We start from the raw sequence: 18,239 nt of genomic DNA, 5'->3' as shown, positions 1-18,239 counted from the left end.
TGGGGCAAGCACCTTCAGCCCTGGTACTCGAAGACTTTCCCGAAGAGTACCATCCTGAGCTAGCCCCATCAGCTAGGTCATGTCTCTGTATCTCATAAGAGAGCTCGGGGCAAAGACCTGATGGGAGATCAAGTCCTTCATCCTCCTCGGCTCAAGTTGACCCCAGTACCTAGTCCACACTCATTGTTTCACTTAATGGAGATGGTTCTCTCTTGTGCAAGAAGGGCTGACCAGTCGCAATCCCGATCGCGGTTCTGGCATGAGATCCATCAAAGCCTCAAAGCTAAATGCAATAAGGGTCTGAAAATCCAAACTAGGGAAGCAACCAAGACAGTCAGGGCAGCCTCTCCCAGTGACCCTCTTCATCAGAACCCCTTCTACCGTCTTCAGATGATAAGGCCTGAAGAAGAAATCCGTGGATCATGCACTGTGGTCAATGTCGTAGAAGATGACCCAACCACTCAGCAGCCACGGTCCTAAGACAGTCAAGAACTGGTTCTCACATGATCGGCATATAAGAATCGAGTACAGGAGAGCGCATGACAGAGAGAGTGCATGACAAAGAAAGCGCATGGTAGTGAGAAAAAAAAGACGAGAGTGAGCTCGTGGCAGAGTGAATGCATGACAGTTACCACACGCGGTAGTAAGAGACATAGGAAGAGAGTGAGAGGATGGCAGTAAGCGCCACAAGGAGAGAGAATACTACCATGCATGATGAGCAGAGAGAGTATCGCGGTGCACGTGAAGCACTGCTTAGGGCGCCAAAAGAGAGAGGTTACTGTCGTACGTGTTTCTACTGAGAGAGTATGAGTGCCATGTGCCACATGTAAGCCACTTGTATGCTCTTGTCAGCCACATGGATGCCACTTGTAGCCCCTTAGTTGCCACTTGCCAGCTGCCTTCCCCTCTTGATATATAAATACTGCCCTTCTCCTCCCTCTTAGGACTTTTTCTCTCCCTCACTCATGAGCCCCCATTTCAAACACTTAGAATCTCTACCTCTTAGAGTCATTTTTTGGAGCATGAAAACTTGGTCTATGTGGGGATTTTGGGACACTCTTGCGTGCACGTAAGTAGATCTAACATTCATATCTCCAAAGTTTTGGTTATAAGCATAATTTTTTAATAAGGATGTGCTTGCATGCTATGGAATTTATGTTAGAATATGCCTGTTTTTTCAAGACTGTGATTCTTATATTGAGCCTTGAAATCATTTATGTTGACTATAAAAAATTGTGGAAGGTATCCATGTGCCTCTATTTTGAGATGGAAAAGACCTTGTGTCCGTGTCCATCATTGTTTGGAAGTTATGTGTTATTTTCTAAAGTATGTCAGAACTGTAAACTGCATTTCCAATAACTTTACATTTTTTAATTGGGACTGTTTACTAACCAAATGGTATCCAAATGATCTTAAACTCCTTTTAAATGAAGAATGGGTATGTATACTTCGAATTTAGTTTTGGAACCATGTTGAAATTCTTGATGGCTTGGGAATTATGCCTCTGTTTGTATAAATATATCATTGTTGTGAGTTGCAATGAATTTCCTCAACTATTATACGTATTGTACTAAATGTTTTACTGACCAAATAGTGTCCAAATGATCTCAAACTACTTTTAAATGAAGGATGGGTATGTATAGTTCAAATTTAATCTTGGAACTATATTGAAATTCTTGATGGTTTGGAAATTATGCCCCTGTTTGTATGAATATGTCACAGTTGTGAGTTCCAGTGAATTTCAAGAACTATTGCATGTCTTGTACTGAACTTTTTACTGACCAAATGGTGTCCAAATGATCCCAAAGAACTTTGAATTGAAATATGGGTATGTATAATAAAAATTTAGTTTTGAAACTATGTTGAAATTTTCGATGGTTTGGGAATTATGACCATGTTTGTATGAATATGCCACTGTTGTGAGTTGCAGTGAATTTTCAAACTCTTACATGTTTGGTATTGAACTATTTATCGACAAAATGGTGTCTAAATGATCTCAAACAATTTTTAAATGAAATATGGGTATGTATACTTCGATTTTGGTTTTGACACCATGTTGAAACTCTTGATGGTTTGGGAATTATTCCCCTATTTGTATGAATATGTCACTGTTGTGAGTTGCAGTGAATTGCCAGAACTATTGCATGTTTTGTGAAAGGTTGTTCACTGACCAATATGTCTCTGATTAAGGCTAAACCACTTCTAAATAAAAGGTGGATTAATCTATTTTCAAATTGATTTTGGGACCATGAGAACTCTTTATGGATTGGAAGTTAGGCCAATTTTCTTAAAAGTTATCATACTGAAAACTCTATTTTATTACGAATTATTGAATATGCATAGTTGATATGAGGCATGCCTATGATATAGTAAATGCTCATGAACTCTTTAGTAATGGTGATGAGTCATGCTTGGGCATGAATGAATGCTTATGAGATATGCATGTGGATAATTGTAATAAGACATGCTCATGATAAGAATGTATTATGAAATACTACGCAATGGGACACCCATTGGTAGTAGGATCTGATGTGATAAGAATGTGATACGAAACACTACGAAGTGGGAGATCCATTTGTGGTGGAATCTGACATGATAAGAATATGATATGGAGCACTACGTAATGGGACATCCATTGGTAGTGCAGTATGAGATTATGAGGCTATAATATGAGGCACTACGCAACGGGTCATCCGTTGGTAGAGTAATCAGTTGTAATATAATTAGAATGTTATGCCAGCAGTTAAGATCTTTTCTCGAATCTCGATGATAAGAAGGGAGTTAGGATGTGAAATAAATGTTTGGGTGGGTCGCGCTCCACAAATCTTTAAGGGCACTAGGCATTGGGTCACCCACTAGTAGTGTAACGCTCCGTCACTAGAAAGGCATAAGGAGAGGGTCGTGTCTTGCAAGGCCACAACCTATCAAAAGCCCCAAAGTGCACTGGGGATTGTGTGTGTGTGTGAAGACATTACGAAATGGGTCATCCATTTGTCATTGTCGTCCCTCCTAAGCCAGGGTAGAAGTCCCCAGTAACATGATTGGCTTGACCTGATTGATAGGACTTGTACTTCGAGAGTAGGCGACACTAGGATTGCCTATATGCACTATGTGCTTTACCTGAATTACTAATATGTTATCTTAATGAAAAGATGTGGTAGACTATTAGCTCATGAGATGTATGATATTCTGACGTCTGATTTACACTTCTTCCACCATTGCTAAAGAATTGTGCTGCATGACTCCATGTTATGACACATGCATAAATCTTGGGGGATGGTTATAAATGGCATTGTATAGGCCAGAATACATGATGTTTGATCAGCTTACTAGGCTCTATAGCTCATTCCTTTGATTTTCTCTATGTAAAGCGATAGCCAGCATTTTTTGAGAGTAGGTGGTTGGGTAAATCGTGGTTGACGGTTGAAGATCCGGGCTTGGCGAGAAAAGCTTTATCTTGATAATAGGTGTTTGATGGCAGTGGCCATATAGTTGCTTTGTTTGAAGTCATGTATTTTGTTGTTGGGCCTGTAATGCCTTGGACATGACTGTAATAAAATTTTGGAGCCTGTATATATAAATTGGTTTTATTTTTTTTGTCCAGTTCCTTGGACCCTTGTGCTTGGGCTTTGTTTTCTTTCGTGGTTTGCTTTGATTCCGTCTTTCTAAAAGTGTTGAGCGCACTCTCACTTGAGTGGCATTCGTTAACTCTGGTCGCGGTCCCGCACTCTTTTGCCCTCCAGCGGGTACAGTAGGGTTCAAGCGGTGGGGTCGTGACAGTTATGGTACCAGAGCGACCATGATAGAATTCTTGGTCTAGAGAGTCTTAGAAGTGTCCTTAGAATGGCTTTTGGATAGGCTAGTAACTAGGTGTTCCTATTTTAGGACAAGATGACGAGGCCTCGTGCCAACAATGTGAGTTCTAGTAATGAGAACACCAAGGCCGTGGGGGAATTCTTTAAGACATTAGGGGCCATGACTTAGATGATGAATGACCATATGCCGGCCCTAGCTACCCCTACCCAGACCAGACAGATAGGGATCTAATTGAGAGACTTAGGAGGCTAGAACCTCTGGCGTTCTTGGGGCATGGGGGAGTGGAAAAAGTGGAACGTTGGAGAAGGCAAGCAGAGAAGATATTTGATGTATTGCATTGGAAGGGGATGTTGTACACTGGTGGTTCAATGAAGCAATCCTAGGTGGAGTCAGGGACCATGGAAACTTAGGAAAACTTTCTAAAGGCTTTTAAAGTGAAATACTTCCTTGATTCAGTCCGAGGGAGAAAAGAAGTAGAATTTATTGAGCTGCAGCAAGGGAAACTATTAGTTGAACATTATGCAACAAAATTTGCACAGTCTCCCATTATGCGTCACACATCATCAATATAGAGGCACGTAAGGCGAACAAGTTTGAGAGGGGCCTCAGGCCAGATATAAGAGGGAGAGTATTATCAACCAACCTCAACGCCTTCTCCCCCTTAGTGGACCTCTCTATAAAGATCGAGAGGGACTGTGAGGAATCCCGATCCAGGAAAGAAGGGAGAGTGGGGCCCACGCTGTTTGGGAACTTTCTGCAGAAGATTTGACTACCTCCTAGGAAACGTTTTAGGGGTAGGAACAATTAGGATAATATAAAAATCCAAAGACCTTCCCGGGCGATGTATGGAATAACTGGTGCCCAGCTTGCTCATACTGTGGGTTGAGTAACGACTTTGCAACGGAATGCTATAAGAAGCCGGGATCAAGATTTTGATGTGGCAAGCCCAGCCTCCTGATCAAGGACTGCCCTGTAAAGGGGTCAGAGAACCGACCTAGGGCTCAAGGTCTGGTGTTCGCGCTCACAGAGCAGGAAGCCAAGGCGTCTACTTTAGTAATTCGAGGTACGCTCTCTGTATGTGGTATGGAATCTAGAATCTTGATTGACCCTGGATGTTCTCATTCTTTTGTTGCACCTCACTTTGCATGCCATATAAATGCTAGACCTTCACTTCTTGGCTGGACATTGATAGTATGCAGACCTATGGGGGATTCTATAGAAACGGGTATGGTATATAAACAATGTGAGGTTTTGCTTGAAGGGTGTGTCCTGCCTGTAGACTTGATACTTTTGAATATTCAAGACTTTGATGTTATCTTGGGTATGGACTAGTTGTTCACCCATCATGCTACAATTAATTGCTATGATAAAACGGTGACTTTTAGACGCCCAAACCAACCTGAGTTGCATTTTGTTGGTATTAAAAATGCTCCCCCTCTACACCTTATTTCTTCCAATTGGGCTTCCCGTCTTCTGGCTAAGAGATGTTTTGGATACTTAGCCTATGTGGTAGTGAATCGGGACGTCTAGTCCAAGTTAGAGGAGATGCCAGTGGTAAGAGAATACCCAGAAGTTTTTCATGAGGAGTTGACCTCTTTGCCTCTAGTCAGGGAGATAGAGTTCGAAATAGATTTGATCCCCAGTACTGGTCCCATCTCCAAAGCCCCTTATAGGATGGCCTCAGTAGAATTGAAGGAGCTGAAAGAGCAATTGCATGACTTGTTGAAGAAGGGGTTCATCAAGCCAGCGTATCACCTTGGGGTGCACCAGTTCTGTTTGTGAAGAAGAAAGATGGGTCCATGAGACTTTGTATAGACTATAAGCAGTTGAATCAGGTCACAATAAAGAACAAATAACCCCTACCTAGGATTGACGACCTTTTTGACCAGCTTCAAAGGGCCCATGTATTCTCTAAGATTGATCTCTGGTCGGGCTATCACTAACTTCGGGTCAATGAGGGAGATTCCCAAGACCGCATTCAGAACCTGATATGGCCACTATGAGTTTTTGGTAATGTCGTTTGCGTTGACCAATGCCCCAGCCGTTTTCATGGACATGATGAATAGAATTTTCAGACCCTTTTCTGGATACTTTCATTGCTGTCTTTATAGATGATATTTTGGGGTATTCGAAAAATTTATAAGAGCATGAGCAACGTCTAAGAGTGGTCCTCCAGTCTCTGAAGTCAAAAAAGTTGTATGCTAAGTTGAGCAAGAGTGAGTTTTGGCTTCCTAGCATGGCCTTCCTTGGGCACGTTGCTTCTAGGGATGGGGTCGCAGTTGACCCTTGTAAGATTGAAGTCGTACTTAAGTGGGGAAGGCCAACAAGTGTGACAAAGGTCCACAGTTTTCTAGGATTAGTGGATTACTATAGACACTTTATAGAAGGATTTTAAAAAATAGCACTTCCCCTGACTCGCCTAACCCAGAAGGAAGTAAAATTTATGTGGTCAGATGATTGTGAGAAAATTTTTCAAGAACTAAAGAAGAGACTGACTATGGCTTTGATACTGACCTTACCTGAAGGAAATTAGGACTTTGTAGTTTACATCGATGCCTCTCATAAAGGGGGTTGAATGTGTGCTTATGCAGCGAGGGAAGGTCATTGCTTATACCTCCAGACAGTTAAAGCCGTATAAGAAAAATTACACAACTCATGAATTGGTGCTTACGACTGTAGTATTCGCCTTGAAAATCTGGAGACACTACCTCTATGGGGCCCAGTTTAAGGTATTTACAAACTATAAGAGCCTCAAGTACCTATTTTCCCAGAAGGAGTTGAACATGAGGCAAAATAGATTGATAAATCTATTGAATGATTATGATTGCACCATCAATTACCACCCAGTCAAGACTAATGTGGTAGCAGATCCTCTGAGCAGGAGGCCCGTGATATTGACGGCTCGCCTAATGGATCGAGAGATGGGACTGTTAGAGGATGTACTAAAATGGCACCCAGATTTTCCCCTTGGTGATGGAGTAAGTATGAACGTTTGCATGAGGGTAGAGCCTCAGCTCTTTCAACAGATCCAGATGGCACAAAAGAAGGATCCCCAACTCATGAAAATTTTGGAAGAAATAGAGCTGGGAAGGAAAGATGATTTCTCTGTAAGTGATGATGACTTGTTAAGATTCAGGGATCGGGTCTGTGTTCCGAATGATGAGGGTGTGAAGAGAGCTACTTTAGAAGAAGCCCATCGCTCCCATTATGATATACACCCCGGGAGTACTAAGACATATCAGGACCTGAAGAAAACTTTATGGTGGAATGACATGAAAAGGGAAGTAACACTGTTTGTTTCTAAGTGCTTGACATGCCAGCAAGTGAAAGATGAGCATTAGAAGCCCGCCGAATTGTTGCACCCCTTGCCCGTGCAAGAATAGAACACTATGGACTTTGTCTCTAGTTTAGCTAGAATGGGTACTGGACAAGATAGTATTTTTTTCATTGTGGACTAGTTGACCAAAGCTGCCCATTTCTTATCAATCCGCACAACCTATACTTTGGATAAACTGACCTAGTTATACATCAAAGAGATAATGAGGTTGCATGGATTACCTGTTAGCATCGTGTCTGACAGGGACACTAGATTTACCTTGAGATTTTGGGCTAGCTTGCAGTCAACCTTGGGGACAATACTTACTTCCAGCACTGCTTTTCACCCCCAGAGCGATGGACAATCGGAGCAAACCATTCAGACGTTGGAAGATATGTTAAGGGCTTGTGTTACTGACTTTAAGGGAAGCTGGGATGACCATTTTCCTCTGATGGAATTTTCTTATAACAACAGCTTTCAAGTCAGTAGTTAGATGTCGCCTTTTGAGGCCCTATATAGAAGGAAGTGCAGGTCACCCATTTGTTGGGATGAGATTGGTGAGAGAAGGCTTTTAGTACCATAAATTGTTCAAGTGACCTCAGAAAAGGTTTCTTTGATTCGAGAGAGGCTCAAGACAGCTTAGAGTCAGCAAAAGAGTTACGTCGATAACTGCAGAAGAGACCTCGAGTTTGAGGTAAGCGATCGAGTATTTCTGAAGGTGTCGCCAACTAAGGGCGTTATGAGGTTCGGTAAGAAAGAAAAATTGAGCCCACAATATATTGGACCTTATGAAATTATGAAAAAAGTTAGAGATGTGTCTTATCGACTTGCCCTACTACCCGAGTTGGCAAACATCCGTGATATCTTTCATGTGTCTCGGTTAAGGAAGTACCAGCTTGACCCGTCCCATGTTTTGATATATAAACCAGTTTCGATCAGAAAACACTTGACCTACATCGAGCAACCTATTGAGATACTGGATCGAAGAGTGCAGGTGTTGCGCAATAAAGAAAATCCTCTAGTCTGTGTTTTGTGGTAATACCATTCACAGGAAGAATCGACCTAGGAATGGGAAGATGAAATTAGGGATAAATATCCCCATTTATTTGATTAGCAGAAATATGATTTTGAGGACAAAATTCTTTTAAGGGGGAGATGATGTAAGGACGGAGATTTTTCTTGCTTGAGGTAATATGTGGTGGAAATAGAGAGAAGAAACGAAGCGTCGTCGTGCGTGGCAGTAGGACACTGAAGAAGAGAGAGCGCACGTCAGTGAGCGCACACAATAGCGAGCACATGTTAGTGAGCAAGCGCGGCAACGAGCGCACGTCAGAGAATGCTTGCAGCAGTAAGAAACAGAAGAAGAGAGTGAGCGCACGGAAGTGAGCACGCGGCAGAGTGAGCGCACAGCAGTGAGCGCACACGGCAGTAAGAGACAGAGGAAGAGAGTGAGCGCATGACAGTAAGCGCCACAAGGAGAGAGATCACCGTCGTGCGCGATGAGTAGAGAGAGTGCCGCCGTGCACATGAAGCACTTTCGAGCGTGTCAGAATACAGAGGTTAACACTGTGCGTGTTTCTTTTGAGAGAGTATGAGTGCCATGTGGCGCATGTAAGTCACTAGTGTACCCTTGTTAGCCCTTTGGTTGGCACTTGTAGCCCCTTGGTTACCACCTGCTAGTTTCCTTCCCCTCTTGGTTAATAAATATTACCCTTCTCACCCCTCCTAGGACTTTTGCTCTCTCTCACTCACGAACCCCCTTTTCAAATACTTAGAATCTCTACCTCTTGGAGCCATTTTTGAGAGCTTAGAAACTTGGCATGTGTGGGGATTTGGGACACTCTTGGGTGCATATAAGTAGATCTAATATTTATGTCTCCATAGTTTTGGTTATAAGCATGATTTTTTAATAAGGATATGGCTGCACGCTATGGAATTTATGTTAGAATATCCCAGTTTTTTTAGGACTGTCATTCTTATATTGAGCCTTGAAGTCCTTTCTGTTGGCTATAAATTTTTTTGAGAAAGTACCCCTATCCTCTATTTTGAGATGAAAAATACAATGTGTCCATATCCATCTTGGTTTGGAAGTTATGGGTTATTTTCTAAAGTATACCAAAACTGTAAACTGCATTTCCAAGTACTTTGTATATTTTTAATTAGGACTGTTTACTGGTCCAAATGGTGTCCAAATGATCTCAAACAACTTTTAAATGAATGATAGGTATGTCTACTTAAAATTTAGTATTGAAACCATGTTGAAATTCTTGATGGTTTGGGAATTATGCCCCTGTTTGTATGAATATGTCACTATTGTGAGTTGCCGTGAATTTCAAAAACTATTGCATGTCATGTACTGAAATATTTACTAAATAAATAGTGTCCAAATGATCTCAAAATAATTTTAAATGAAGGATGGGTATGAATAATTCAAATTTAGTATTGGAACCATGTTGAAATTCTTGATGGTTTGGGAATTATGCCCATGTTTGTATGAATATGTCACAGTTGTGAGTTGCAGGGAATTTTAAGAACTATCGCATGTTTTGTATTGAACTGTTTACTGATCCAATTGGGTCCAAATGATTTCAAACTAATTTTAATTGAAATATGGGTATGTATACTTAAAATTTAGTTTTGTAACTATGTTGAAATTCTTGATGGTTTGGGAATTATCTCCCTGTTTGTATGAATATGTCACTGTTGTGGGTTGTAGTGAATTTTCAGAACTATTATATGTCTTTTACTGAACTGTTTACTTATTAAATGGTGTCCAAATGATCTCAAACCACTTTTAAATGAAATATGGGTATGTATACTTCAAATTTTGTTTCGAAACAATGTTTAAATTCTTGATGGTTTGGGAATTATGCCCCTGTTTGTATGAATATGTCACTGTTATGAGTTGCAGTGAATTTTTAGAACTACTGCATGTTTTATGAAAGGTTGTTCACTGACCAATATGTATCTGATTAAGGTTAAACCACTTCTAAATAAAAGGTGGATGAATCTATTTTCAAATTGGTTTTGGGACCATGACAAAACTCTACCAAAATTTCTAAGAGGTTATCATACGAAAAACTTTGTTCTATTATGAATTATTGAATATGCATAGTTGAAATGAGGTATGCTTCTGATATAGTGAATGCTCATGTACTCTTGAATAATTGTGATGAGTCATGCTTGGGCATGAATGAATGCTTATGAGATATGCATGTACATGATTGTAATAAGACATGCCTATGATAAGAATGTGTTGTGAAACACTACACAATGGGACACCCATTGGTAGTGGGATTTGATGTGATAATGATGCAGTCATGAAATGACCTAATTTAGATTTTTTAAGTAATTTAATTAACAGTTATATTTTGGGGATTTTTTAATTATGTTAGTTTAGATTATTAGGGTTATTTTAATTATTCTTTTGTTTAAGGAGTACGCAGGGATAATTAAGTGGGAGTTTATATTGTGTTTATCTTGTATCGGTTGGGTTAGTTAGTTTGGAATGTAAATAAGATAAGGTTAAATCTAAGGGGAGTTTTATCTTTTCAATAATAGGTTGGTTTTGGATAAAAACGTGGGATGCTTTGAATAAAAATGTGGGAACCTTTGGATAAAACGTGTGAAGAGCAAATCTTTTGGTACGTGAAGTTAAAGAGAGGAAAAATAAGGATAAGCGAAAATAGGGAGGATAGATAAAATAGGAGAGTGCATGTAAGGGGTTTTTCTTTTGCTTATCTTTCCTTTTTTAGTCTATTTAAAGAGAGGTTTTCCTTCATTGTAAATCAGAGTCAATGGATTGAATAAAAGTTGGTCTCGTGAAAGAAATTATTTTGGGGGTGGATTCTCTTGCAAACCTCTGAGAGAGGATATTTTCTCGCAACCTTCCTTCTTTTATTTGTTAATTTTCTGGTTTTATTCTCTCCCTGCATCAGATAAGAATGTGATACAAAACACTACGCAATGAGACATCCATTGGTGGTGGTATCTGACATGATAAGAATATGAAGTGGAGCACTATACAATGGGACATCCATTGGTAGTACAGAATGAGATTCTGAGGTGATAATCTGAGGCACTACATAACGGGTCATCTGTTAGTAGTGTAATATGTTGTAATAAAATAAGAATGTTATACTGGAAGTTAAGATCTTTCCCCGATTCTCGATGATAAGAAGGAAGTTAAGATGTGAATATGAATGTTTGGGTGGGTCGCACCCCCTAAATCTTTAAGGGCACTATGCATTGGGTCACCTATTGGTAGCGTAATGCTCTCTCGCCAGAAAAGCATAAGGAGATGGTCATATCTCGTAAGGCCACAGCCTATCAAAAGCCCCAAAGTGCGTTGGGGATTGTGTGTGTGTGAAGACATTACGAAATGGGTTATCCATTTGTCATTGTCTTCCCTCCTGAGTCAGAGTAGAAGTCTAAAGTAGCAGGATTGGCTTGCCCTGATTGATAGGACTTCTACTTCGGGAGTAGGAAACACAAGGATTGCCTGTATGCACTATGTGTTTTACCTGAATTATTAATATGTTATTTTGATGAAAAGATGTGATAGACTGTTAACTCATGCGATGTATGATATTCTAACATCTGATTTACACTTCTGCCACCAATGCTAAAGAATAATGCTACATGACTCCATGTTATGACACCTGCAAGAATCTTGGGGGATGGTTATAAATTGCATTGTATAGGTTAGCATACATGATGTTTGATCTGCTTACTGGGCTCTATAGCTCATTCCTCTGATTTTCTTTGTGTAGAGCAGTAGCCTGCATTTTTTGAGAGCGAGCAGCTGGGTAAATCATGGCTGGAGGTTGAAGATCTATGCTTGGCAAGAAAAGCTTTATCCTGATAATAGGTGTTTGATGGTGGTGGCCATATAGTTGTTTTGTTTGAAATCTTATATTTTGTTGTTGGGCCTGTAGTGCTTTGGACATGATTGTAATAAAAGTTTGGAGCCTTTATGTATAAATTGGTTTTATTTTTTTTGTCCAGTTCTTTGTACCCTTGTGCTTGGGTCTTTATTTTCTTTCGTGGTTTGCTTTGATTCCGTCTTTCTAAAAGTGTTGAACGCACTCTCACCTAAGTGGCATTCGCTACCTCTGGTCGCGATCCCACACTCTGTTGCCCTCTAGCCGGTATGGTAGAAGGGGGCGGGGTCGTGACAATTATGATATCAGAGCAGCCATGATAGGATTCTTAGCATATAGAGTCTTAAAAGTGTCCTTAAAATAACTTTTGGATAGGCTAGTAACTGGGTGTTCCTGTTTTAGGACAAGACGGCGAAGACTCGTGCTAACAATGTGAGTCTTAGCAATGAGAACACCGAGGCCTTGGGGGAATTCTTCAAGACATTAAGGGCCATGACTTAGATGATGAAAGACCATATGCCAGTCCCTGCTACTCTGCCTCAGACCAGACGGATAGTGGTCTAATTGAGATATTTAGGCGGCTAGGACCTTCAGCGTTCTTGAGGCATGGGGGAGTGGAAAAAGCGGAACATTGGAGAAGGCAAGTAGAGAAGATATTTGATGTATTGCATTTGCTCAGATGAGCAAACGGTTAGACTGGGAACTTTCATGTTGAAAGGGGATGCTGAGCACTGGTGGGGTTCAGTGAAGCAATTTTGGGAGGAGTCAGGGACCATGGCAACTTGGGAAAACTTTCTAAAGGCTTTTAATGAGACATACTTCCCTAATTCAGTCCGAGGGAGAAAAGAAGTGGAATTTTTTGAGCTGTAGCAAGGGAAACTATCAGTGGAACATTATCCAGCAAAATTTGCAGAGCTCTATCATTATACGCCACACATCATCAATACAGAGACACGTAAGGTGAACAAGTTCTAGAGGGGCCTCATGCCAGATATAAGAGGGAGAGTATTATTAGCCAACCTCAAGACCTCCCCATTAGTGGACCTCGGTATGAAGATCGAGAGGGATTGTGAGGAATCCTTGTTGAAGAAAGAAGGGATAGTAGGGACCACGCCATCTGGCAACTTTGGGAGGAAGATTCGACTACCTTCTAGGAAAGGTTTTAGGGGAAGGAACAAGGCAATACAAAAATCCAAAAGACCTTCCCAGGTGATGTAAGGGATAACCGGCGCCCAGCCTGCTCATACTATGAGTTGAGTAACCACTCAGCAGCCGAATGTTATAAGAAGGCGGGATCATGTTTTCGATGTGGCAAGCCCGGCGACCTGATCAAGGACAGCCCTGTAAAGGGGCCAAAGAACCGACCTAAGACTCAAGGTTGGGTGTTCGTGCTCACGGAGCAGGAAATCAAGGCTTCTACCTCAGTAATCCAAGGTACGCTATATGTCTGTGATATGGAAACTAGAATCTTGATTGACCCTGGATCTTCTCATTCTTTTGTTGCACCTCACTTTGCATGCCATATAAATGCTAGACCTTCACTTCTTGATTGGACATTGGTAGTATGCAGACCTATGGGAGATTCTATAAAAACTGATATGGTATATAAACATTGTAGGGTTTTGCTTGAAGGGTGTGTCCTATCTATAGACTTGATACGTTTGAATATTCAGGGTTTTGATGTTATCTTGGGCATGGACTGGTTGTCCACACATCATGCTACAGTTAATTGTTATGATAAAACGGTGACCTTTAGACGCCCAAATCAGCCTGAGTTGCCCGTTGTTAATATTAAAGATGCTCTCCCTCTACGTCTTATTTCTGGCCTTCGAGCTTCCCGTCTTCTGGCTAAGAGATGTGCTGGATACTTAGCCTATGTGGTAGAGAATCGGGACGTCCAATCCAAGTTAAAGGAGATACCAGTGGTAAGAGAATACCTAGAAGTTTTTTCTGAAGAGTTGACCTCTTTTCTTTCAGTCAGGGAGATAGAGTCCAAGTTAGAGGAGATACCAGTGGATATATTGCATTTTTTTTGGTTTGTAAATTTCTCAAAAAGTGATGGAAATCCATGTTTTAACTAGAATCTCATTGAAAAAAGGGTCTTGACATTGGATGTTCTGGTGATTTGTGAATAAAAATATGAAAAACTAAATTTCAAGCATAAAATATAAAAGGGATTGTCTACAAAGAGACCATTTATAGTTTGTATATAGAGGCCACAATCATTCACATCCTTTAAATTTTAACATCAGTGGTTGTAAAAGTGTACACAATTTTAAAAAAAATTCATGAACTTCATAACTCATCCCAAACCATTCATTTTGACATCTAATGAGTGGGCATGATCGTGACTTTCATATAAAAATTATAAATGATCCAATTTTTAAATCCCATTAAAGAAATTTCCCTATAAATTTCCCCATATTAAAGTGCCATCAACTTTTTTAAGTGTTAAATTTGAATTCTATCAATTATCCGGTGATCCCCGTTTAAAAAGACAACATGAAAATATCTCGCTATAAAAGTGATAACAATAATGGTCAGTCAGCCCATTTTCTTTGTATGGGGTTTGGTGAAAAGCATTAAAAAGAAGAATTAGGAAAAGGCATATGAGAAATCAGACATGCATCCAATTGCCATCGTTCCAGCGGTTACACCAATAAAAAACAACGTAAAACGAGGAAATCCACCCGTCCACCTCTAATTTTGTCACGAATCTCGCAATTTGCTCTTGCTCTTCCGCAAAAAAGTTACACCAAGGAGTACACTATCCATCTACTCCCTTGGACAAAACTAGAATATCTTTTAGATCCAAAATTTTGGGATGTTATCTCTACAACTCGAAAACCAATTTCAAAGAAAAACGAACTTCCAACTTTCTTTCTCCCCATGCGACTCAAAGATGGCTTCCATCCAATTTTTAGGAGAAATGATCTAGATGTTAAATCACTCTAGAAATTCAATTTTTTCTTCTTTGAAAAAAACCATCTAGTTCTAATTAGATGGATCCTAAAATTTCAAATGAGAAAAAATCTTAAAACTATTCTGCCCGAGGGAGTAAATATATTGTATCTGGAACCGAGAGAGCACAACATATCCGCGCAACATTGAAAGCTCGAACAACGAAGATGAGAAAACAAGAACCTCGATATTCCAAATAGTAATAATATTTCATTACATTTTGTATTCATGTTAGAGCTCGCTCATAGCTGAGCTGCTGAAGGCCTAAAAACACGTTTACAGACAAATACTTACCGTTGCTTTGTTGTCTTCTCCTCTGGTTATTTTTTTTAATATCGGGGGAAGCCTCACACGTAACTCTTTACGCAACGTAAATCGTGCCTGGCGCACACGTGTAAATCGCAACACAACAAATCAATAGTAAATAAAGAAAAAGGAGGACTGTTACTGTTGGGTGGGACTGAACCTTGCAGGGTCACGTGCGAGCCCGGGGCTTACAGTTACAGCGAGAGATAGACAAATGGTTCAGTCGCCAGGGACAGAGAGAGAAGAAGAAGAAGAAGAAGAAGAAATCTTAGAGAGAGAGAAGAGTGACTCAGTCGCCGACGCTCTGAGTTAGAGCCACCACGATGGGGCTCCGAACCTCATGCTTGCCGTCAGACCACACCATGTACCCGAATGCTGAGCCTCCCCCGCCCGACATGAAGCTCCGGCGGTCGGCCACCACTGTCACGGCGTAGCTCTGCTTCTGCCCCAGTCCCGTGAAAACGAGAGTCGACGGTTTCACCGACACGGCGATGCCCTTCGCCGGCATCGTAACGCTCACTCTGTACGTCGACACTGTGGCACCGACGTTTGTTGCCGTCCTCAGAAACACTTTTCTGAGGTAACCCGACCTGTTCCCCTCCATGAATGCCATGATAGATGGGTAATTCAAGCTCTCGGGCCCGCTTATTCGTCTCGGGCAGCTCACTGATTTCCTCGTGATCACCTGGATGGCCTTGGGGCTGTATTTGATGGCGCATAGGAAGTTGACATAGTCTTCTGTGGTGATGTCGTATATGAGGCCGGGATCCATGGCCCGGTCCAGTTCGACATGGCCGGCTCCGTAATCGAAGGGGTTTGAGGGTTTCTGGGTGGACTCATCGGTCATGGACTGCCCGCGGTTGTCGGTGACAGTCGCTGTGGTCATTAGGGCGGAGCGGATGGCGGCAGGGCTCCAGCCAGGGTGGGCGCCCTTTAGCAGGGCGGCCGCCCCAGCAACGTGGGGACAGGCCATGGATGTGCCTGAAAGGATGTTGAATTCCGTCTTCCTGAAGTCGGAGCTCAGGCCTGTTGGGCCTACGGCGTCGGTCCAAGCAGCGAGTATGTTGACGCCTGGGGCAACGAGGTCGGGCTTCAGGATTTCAGGTGTCTGGCCGTTGGGGCCGCGGGCTGAGAAGGAGGCCACCACCGGCGCCGGTTTCACTCCGAGGACGGTGCCCTTGAAGCCAAGGGTTGCGATTGGGTTGTTGGCGGATGATATGTAGGATTTGATGGCTTCGCCTTCATCTGCCCCAACGGTGCACGCAGGGAGGAGGTGGGCATCACCGACGAGGCCCTCACCATTGGAAGCGGCATTGGCAAGGATCATCCCTACTCCGCCAGCGTTCTTCACGACCAAGCCCTTTGCCACACGGGGATTGTTGCCTCTATCGCATACCACGATCTTCCCCTTGACGGCACCCGGACTCAAGGAGTTGTCCATGCAAAGGGCAGTCGAGAGCCCGCCTGCTTTCCCAGGGTAGACCACGGGGTACATTTTTCCTGCAAGCGAGCTCCCCGAGTAGAGGGAAACACCATGCAGAGTCTTACCATTGCCGAGGGTGACATCGGCAGGGAAATTCCGGTCGATGCTGCCGGCTCCAACGGTTGTTAGCCAAGGGGCAAGGTTCGTGACTGAAAGTCCGGTTGGGCCATCATTCCCGGCCGAAGACGCCACAAAGACCCCTTTAGCAGTGGCCCCAAAGGATCCGAGAGCGATGCAGTCAAGGTAATAAGGCACCGATCCCCCGCCAATTGATACAGAGATGACATCCACGCCGTCTGCAATTGCTCGATCGAAGGCGGCAAGGATGTCTGAGTCGAAGCAGCCTGCTTTCCAGCAGACCTTGTAGACCGCCAGTCGCCCCTTTGGGGCTACACCCCGGGCTATTCCAGATGCATATCCAGACATATTTGCCTGAAAAACATACCTCCCGGCGGCTGTCGATGCGGTATGTGAACCGTGTCCATCGGCGTCCCTGGGCGACCGGAACTCAGCAGTGTCGTTCACAGCGCCAGCAGTGGCCTCATAACCCCTGGCGAAAAATCGAGCTCCAATTAGCTTGCGGTTACAGTGGGCTGTGGTAAAGCCAGGGCCGGTTTCACATTCACCCTTCCATCGAGCAGGGATAGGGCCCATGTTGTGGTCGGCGAAGCTGCGGCGCTCCGGCCATATACCGGTATCAAGAACACCAATGATGGCATCAGAGCCATAGTCGGAGTCAGACCAAAGGCCCCGCCGGTTGCTGAGCCCTAAGAACTGTGGGGAGCGAGTGGTATGGAGTTGGCGGGGCTGGTCTTCCAGCACCACAAGGATTGCAGGGTGCTCTCCAATCTCAGCCGCCTCATCGGCAGCTAGCCGTGCCGCGAAGCCATGGAATGCGGTATCGTACACTTGGACCATACGCGTAGGGTGGATGAAGGCAGAGGTGTACCAGAGCTGGTGGGAGGAGAAAACTGAGGGCTTGGAGTGCTCATCCACCAGGAATATGAAGGTCTTTTGTTGGGCGCTACAGGAAGAGAGTTCGAGAGAGAATAAGAAGAGAAGCAGAACCAGAGCAGCCATTGGTGACTGGTAGGACGGGCAGAGAGAGAGGGGCCTATTTATTCATTTGTGATTTTGATTTCCAGGTGGAAGTGATGGAAGCCATTACCGACTTGCAGATGAAGCCGGACAGAGTGAGCGAGGGAGTGGAAAAGAGGGACTTTTATCGTCTTGGTTTTGTAGTGGGCAGTGATGAGTGAGGGTGAGTCAGCCGTTTGCCTGGGGATTGGATGGATAGGGGCAAAGTCGAAAGCTGATTATGTTGGATGGTGGGTTGATATTATTATTATTATTATTGAGCACCTATATTATGCTCATTCGGGAGCATAGTTTATTATGACTAAGTCCAGAGGATTTTTTTCCAACTGAAATTTTTGAAACTGCTTTACAATCACTAAAGAAAAAAGTTTATATC

The 18,239-nt window shown here is 42.7% G+C and overlaps 1 protein-coding gene across 1 annotated transcript; it reads right to left on the bottom strand.

Annotated features, from left to right (window-relative positions):
- Nucleotides 1-15,144: 15,144 nt before the first annotated feature.
- On the bottom strand, nucleotides 15,145-17,955 carry LOC18446604 (subtilisin-like serine protease 2). The gene has a single exon (XM_006856719.4). The coding sequence runs from the start codon at nucleotides 17,843-17,845 to the stop codon at nucleotides 15,572-15,574; it is 2,274 nt and encodes a 757-aa protein (XP_006856781.1). The 5' UTR covers nucleotides 17,846-17,955; the 3' UTR covers nucleotides 15,145-15,571.
- Nucleotides 17,956-18,239: the final 284 nt, after the last annotated feature.

This window comes from Amborella trichopoda, chromosome 9 (genome assembly GCF_054954075.1).
Source record: "Amborella trichopoda isolate Santa Cruz 75 chromosome 9, AtrichopodaSantaCruz75HAP2 v2.0, whole genome shotgun sequence".
Lineage (NCBI taxonomy): Eukaryota > Viridiplantae > Streptophyta > Magnoliopsida > Amborellales > Amborellaceae > Amborella > Amborella trichopoda.
This window is presented reverse-complemented; position numbering and strand designations above follow the sequence as displayed.

Coding starts and splice junctions, on each gene's coding strand:
- LOC18446604 (XM_006856719.4), bottom strand. CDS start 17,845: ATGGCTGCTCTGGTTCTGCTTCTCTTCTTATTCTCTCTCGAACTCTCT.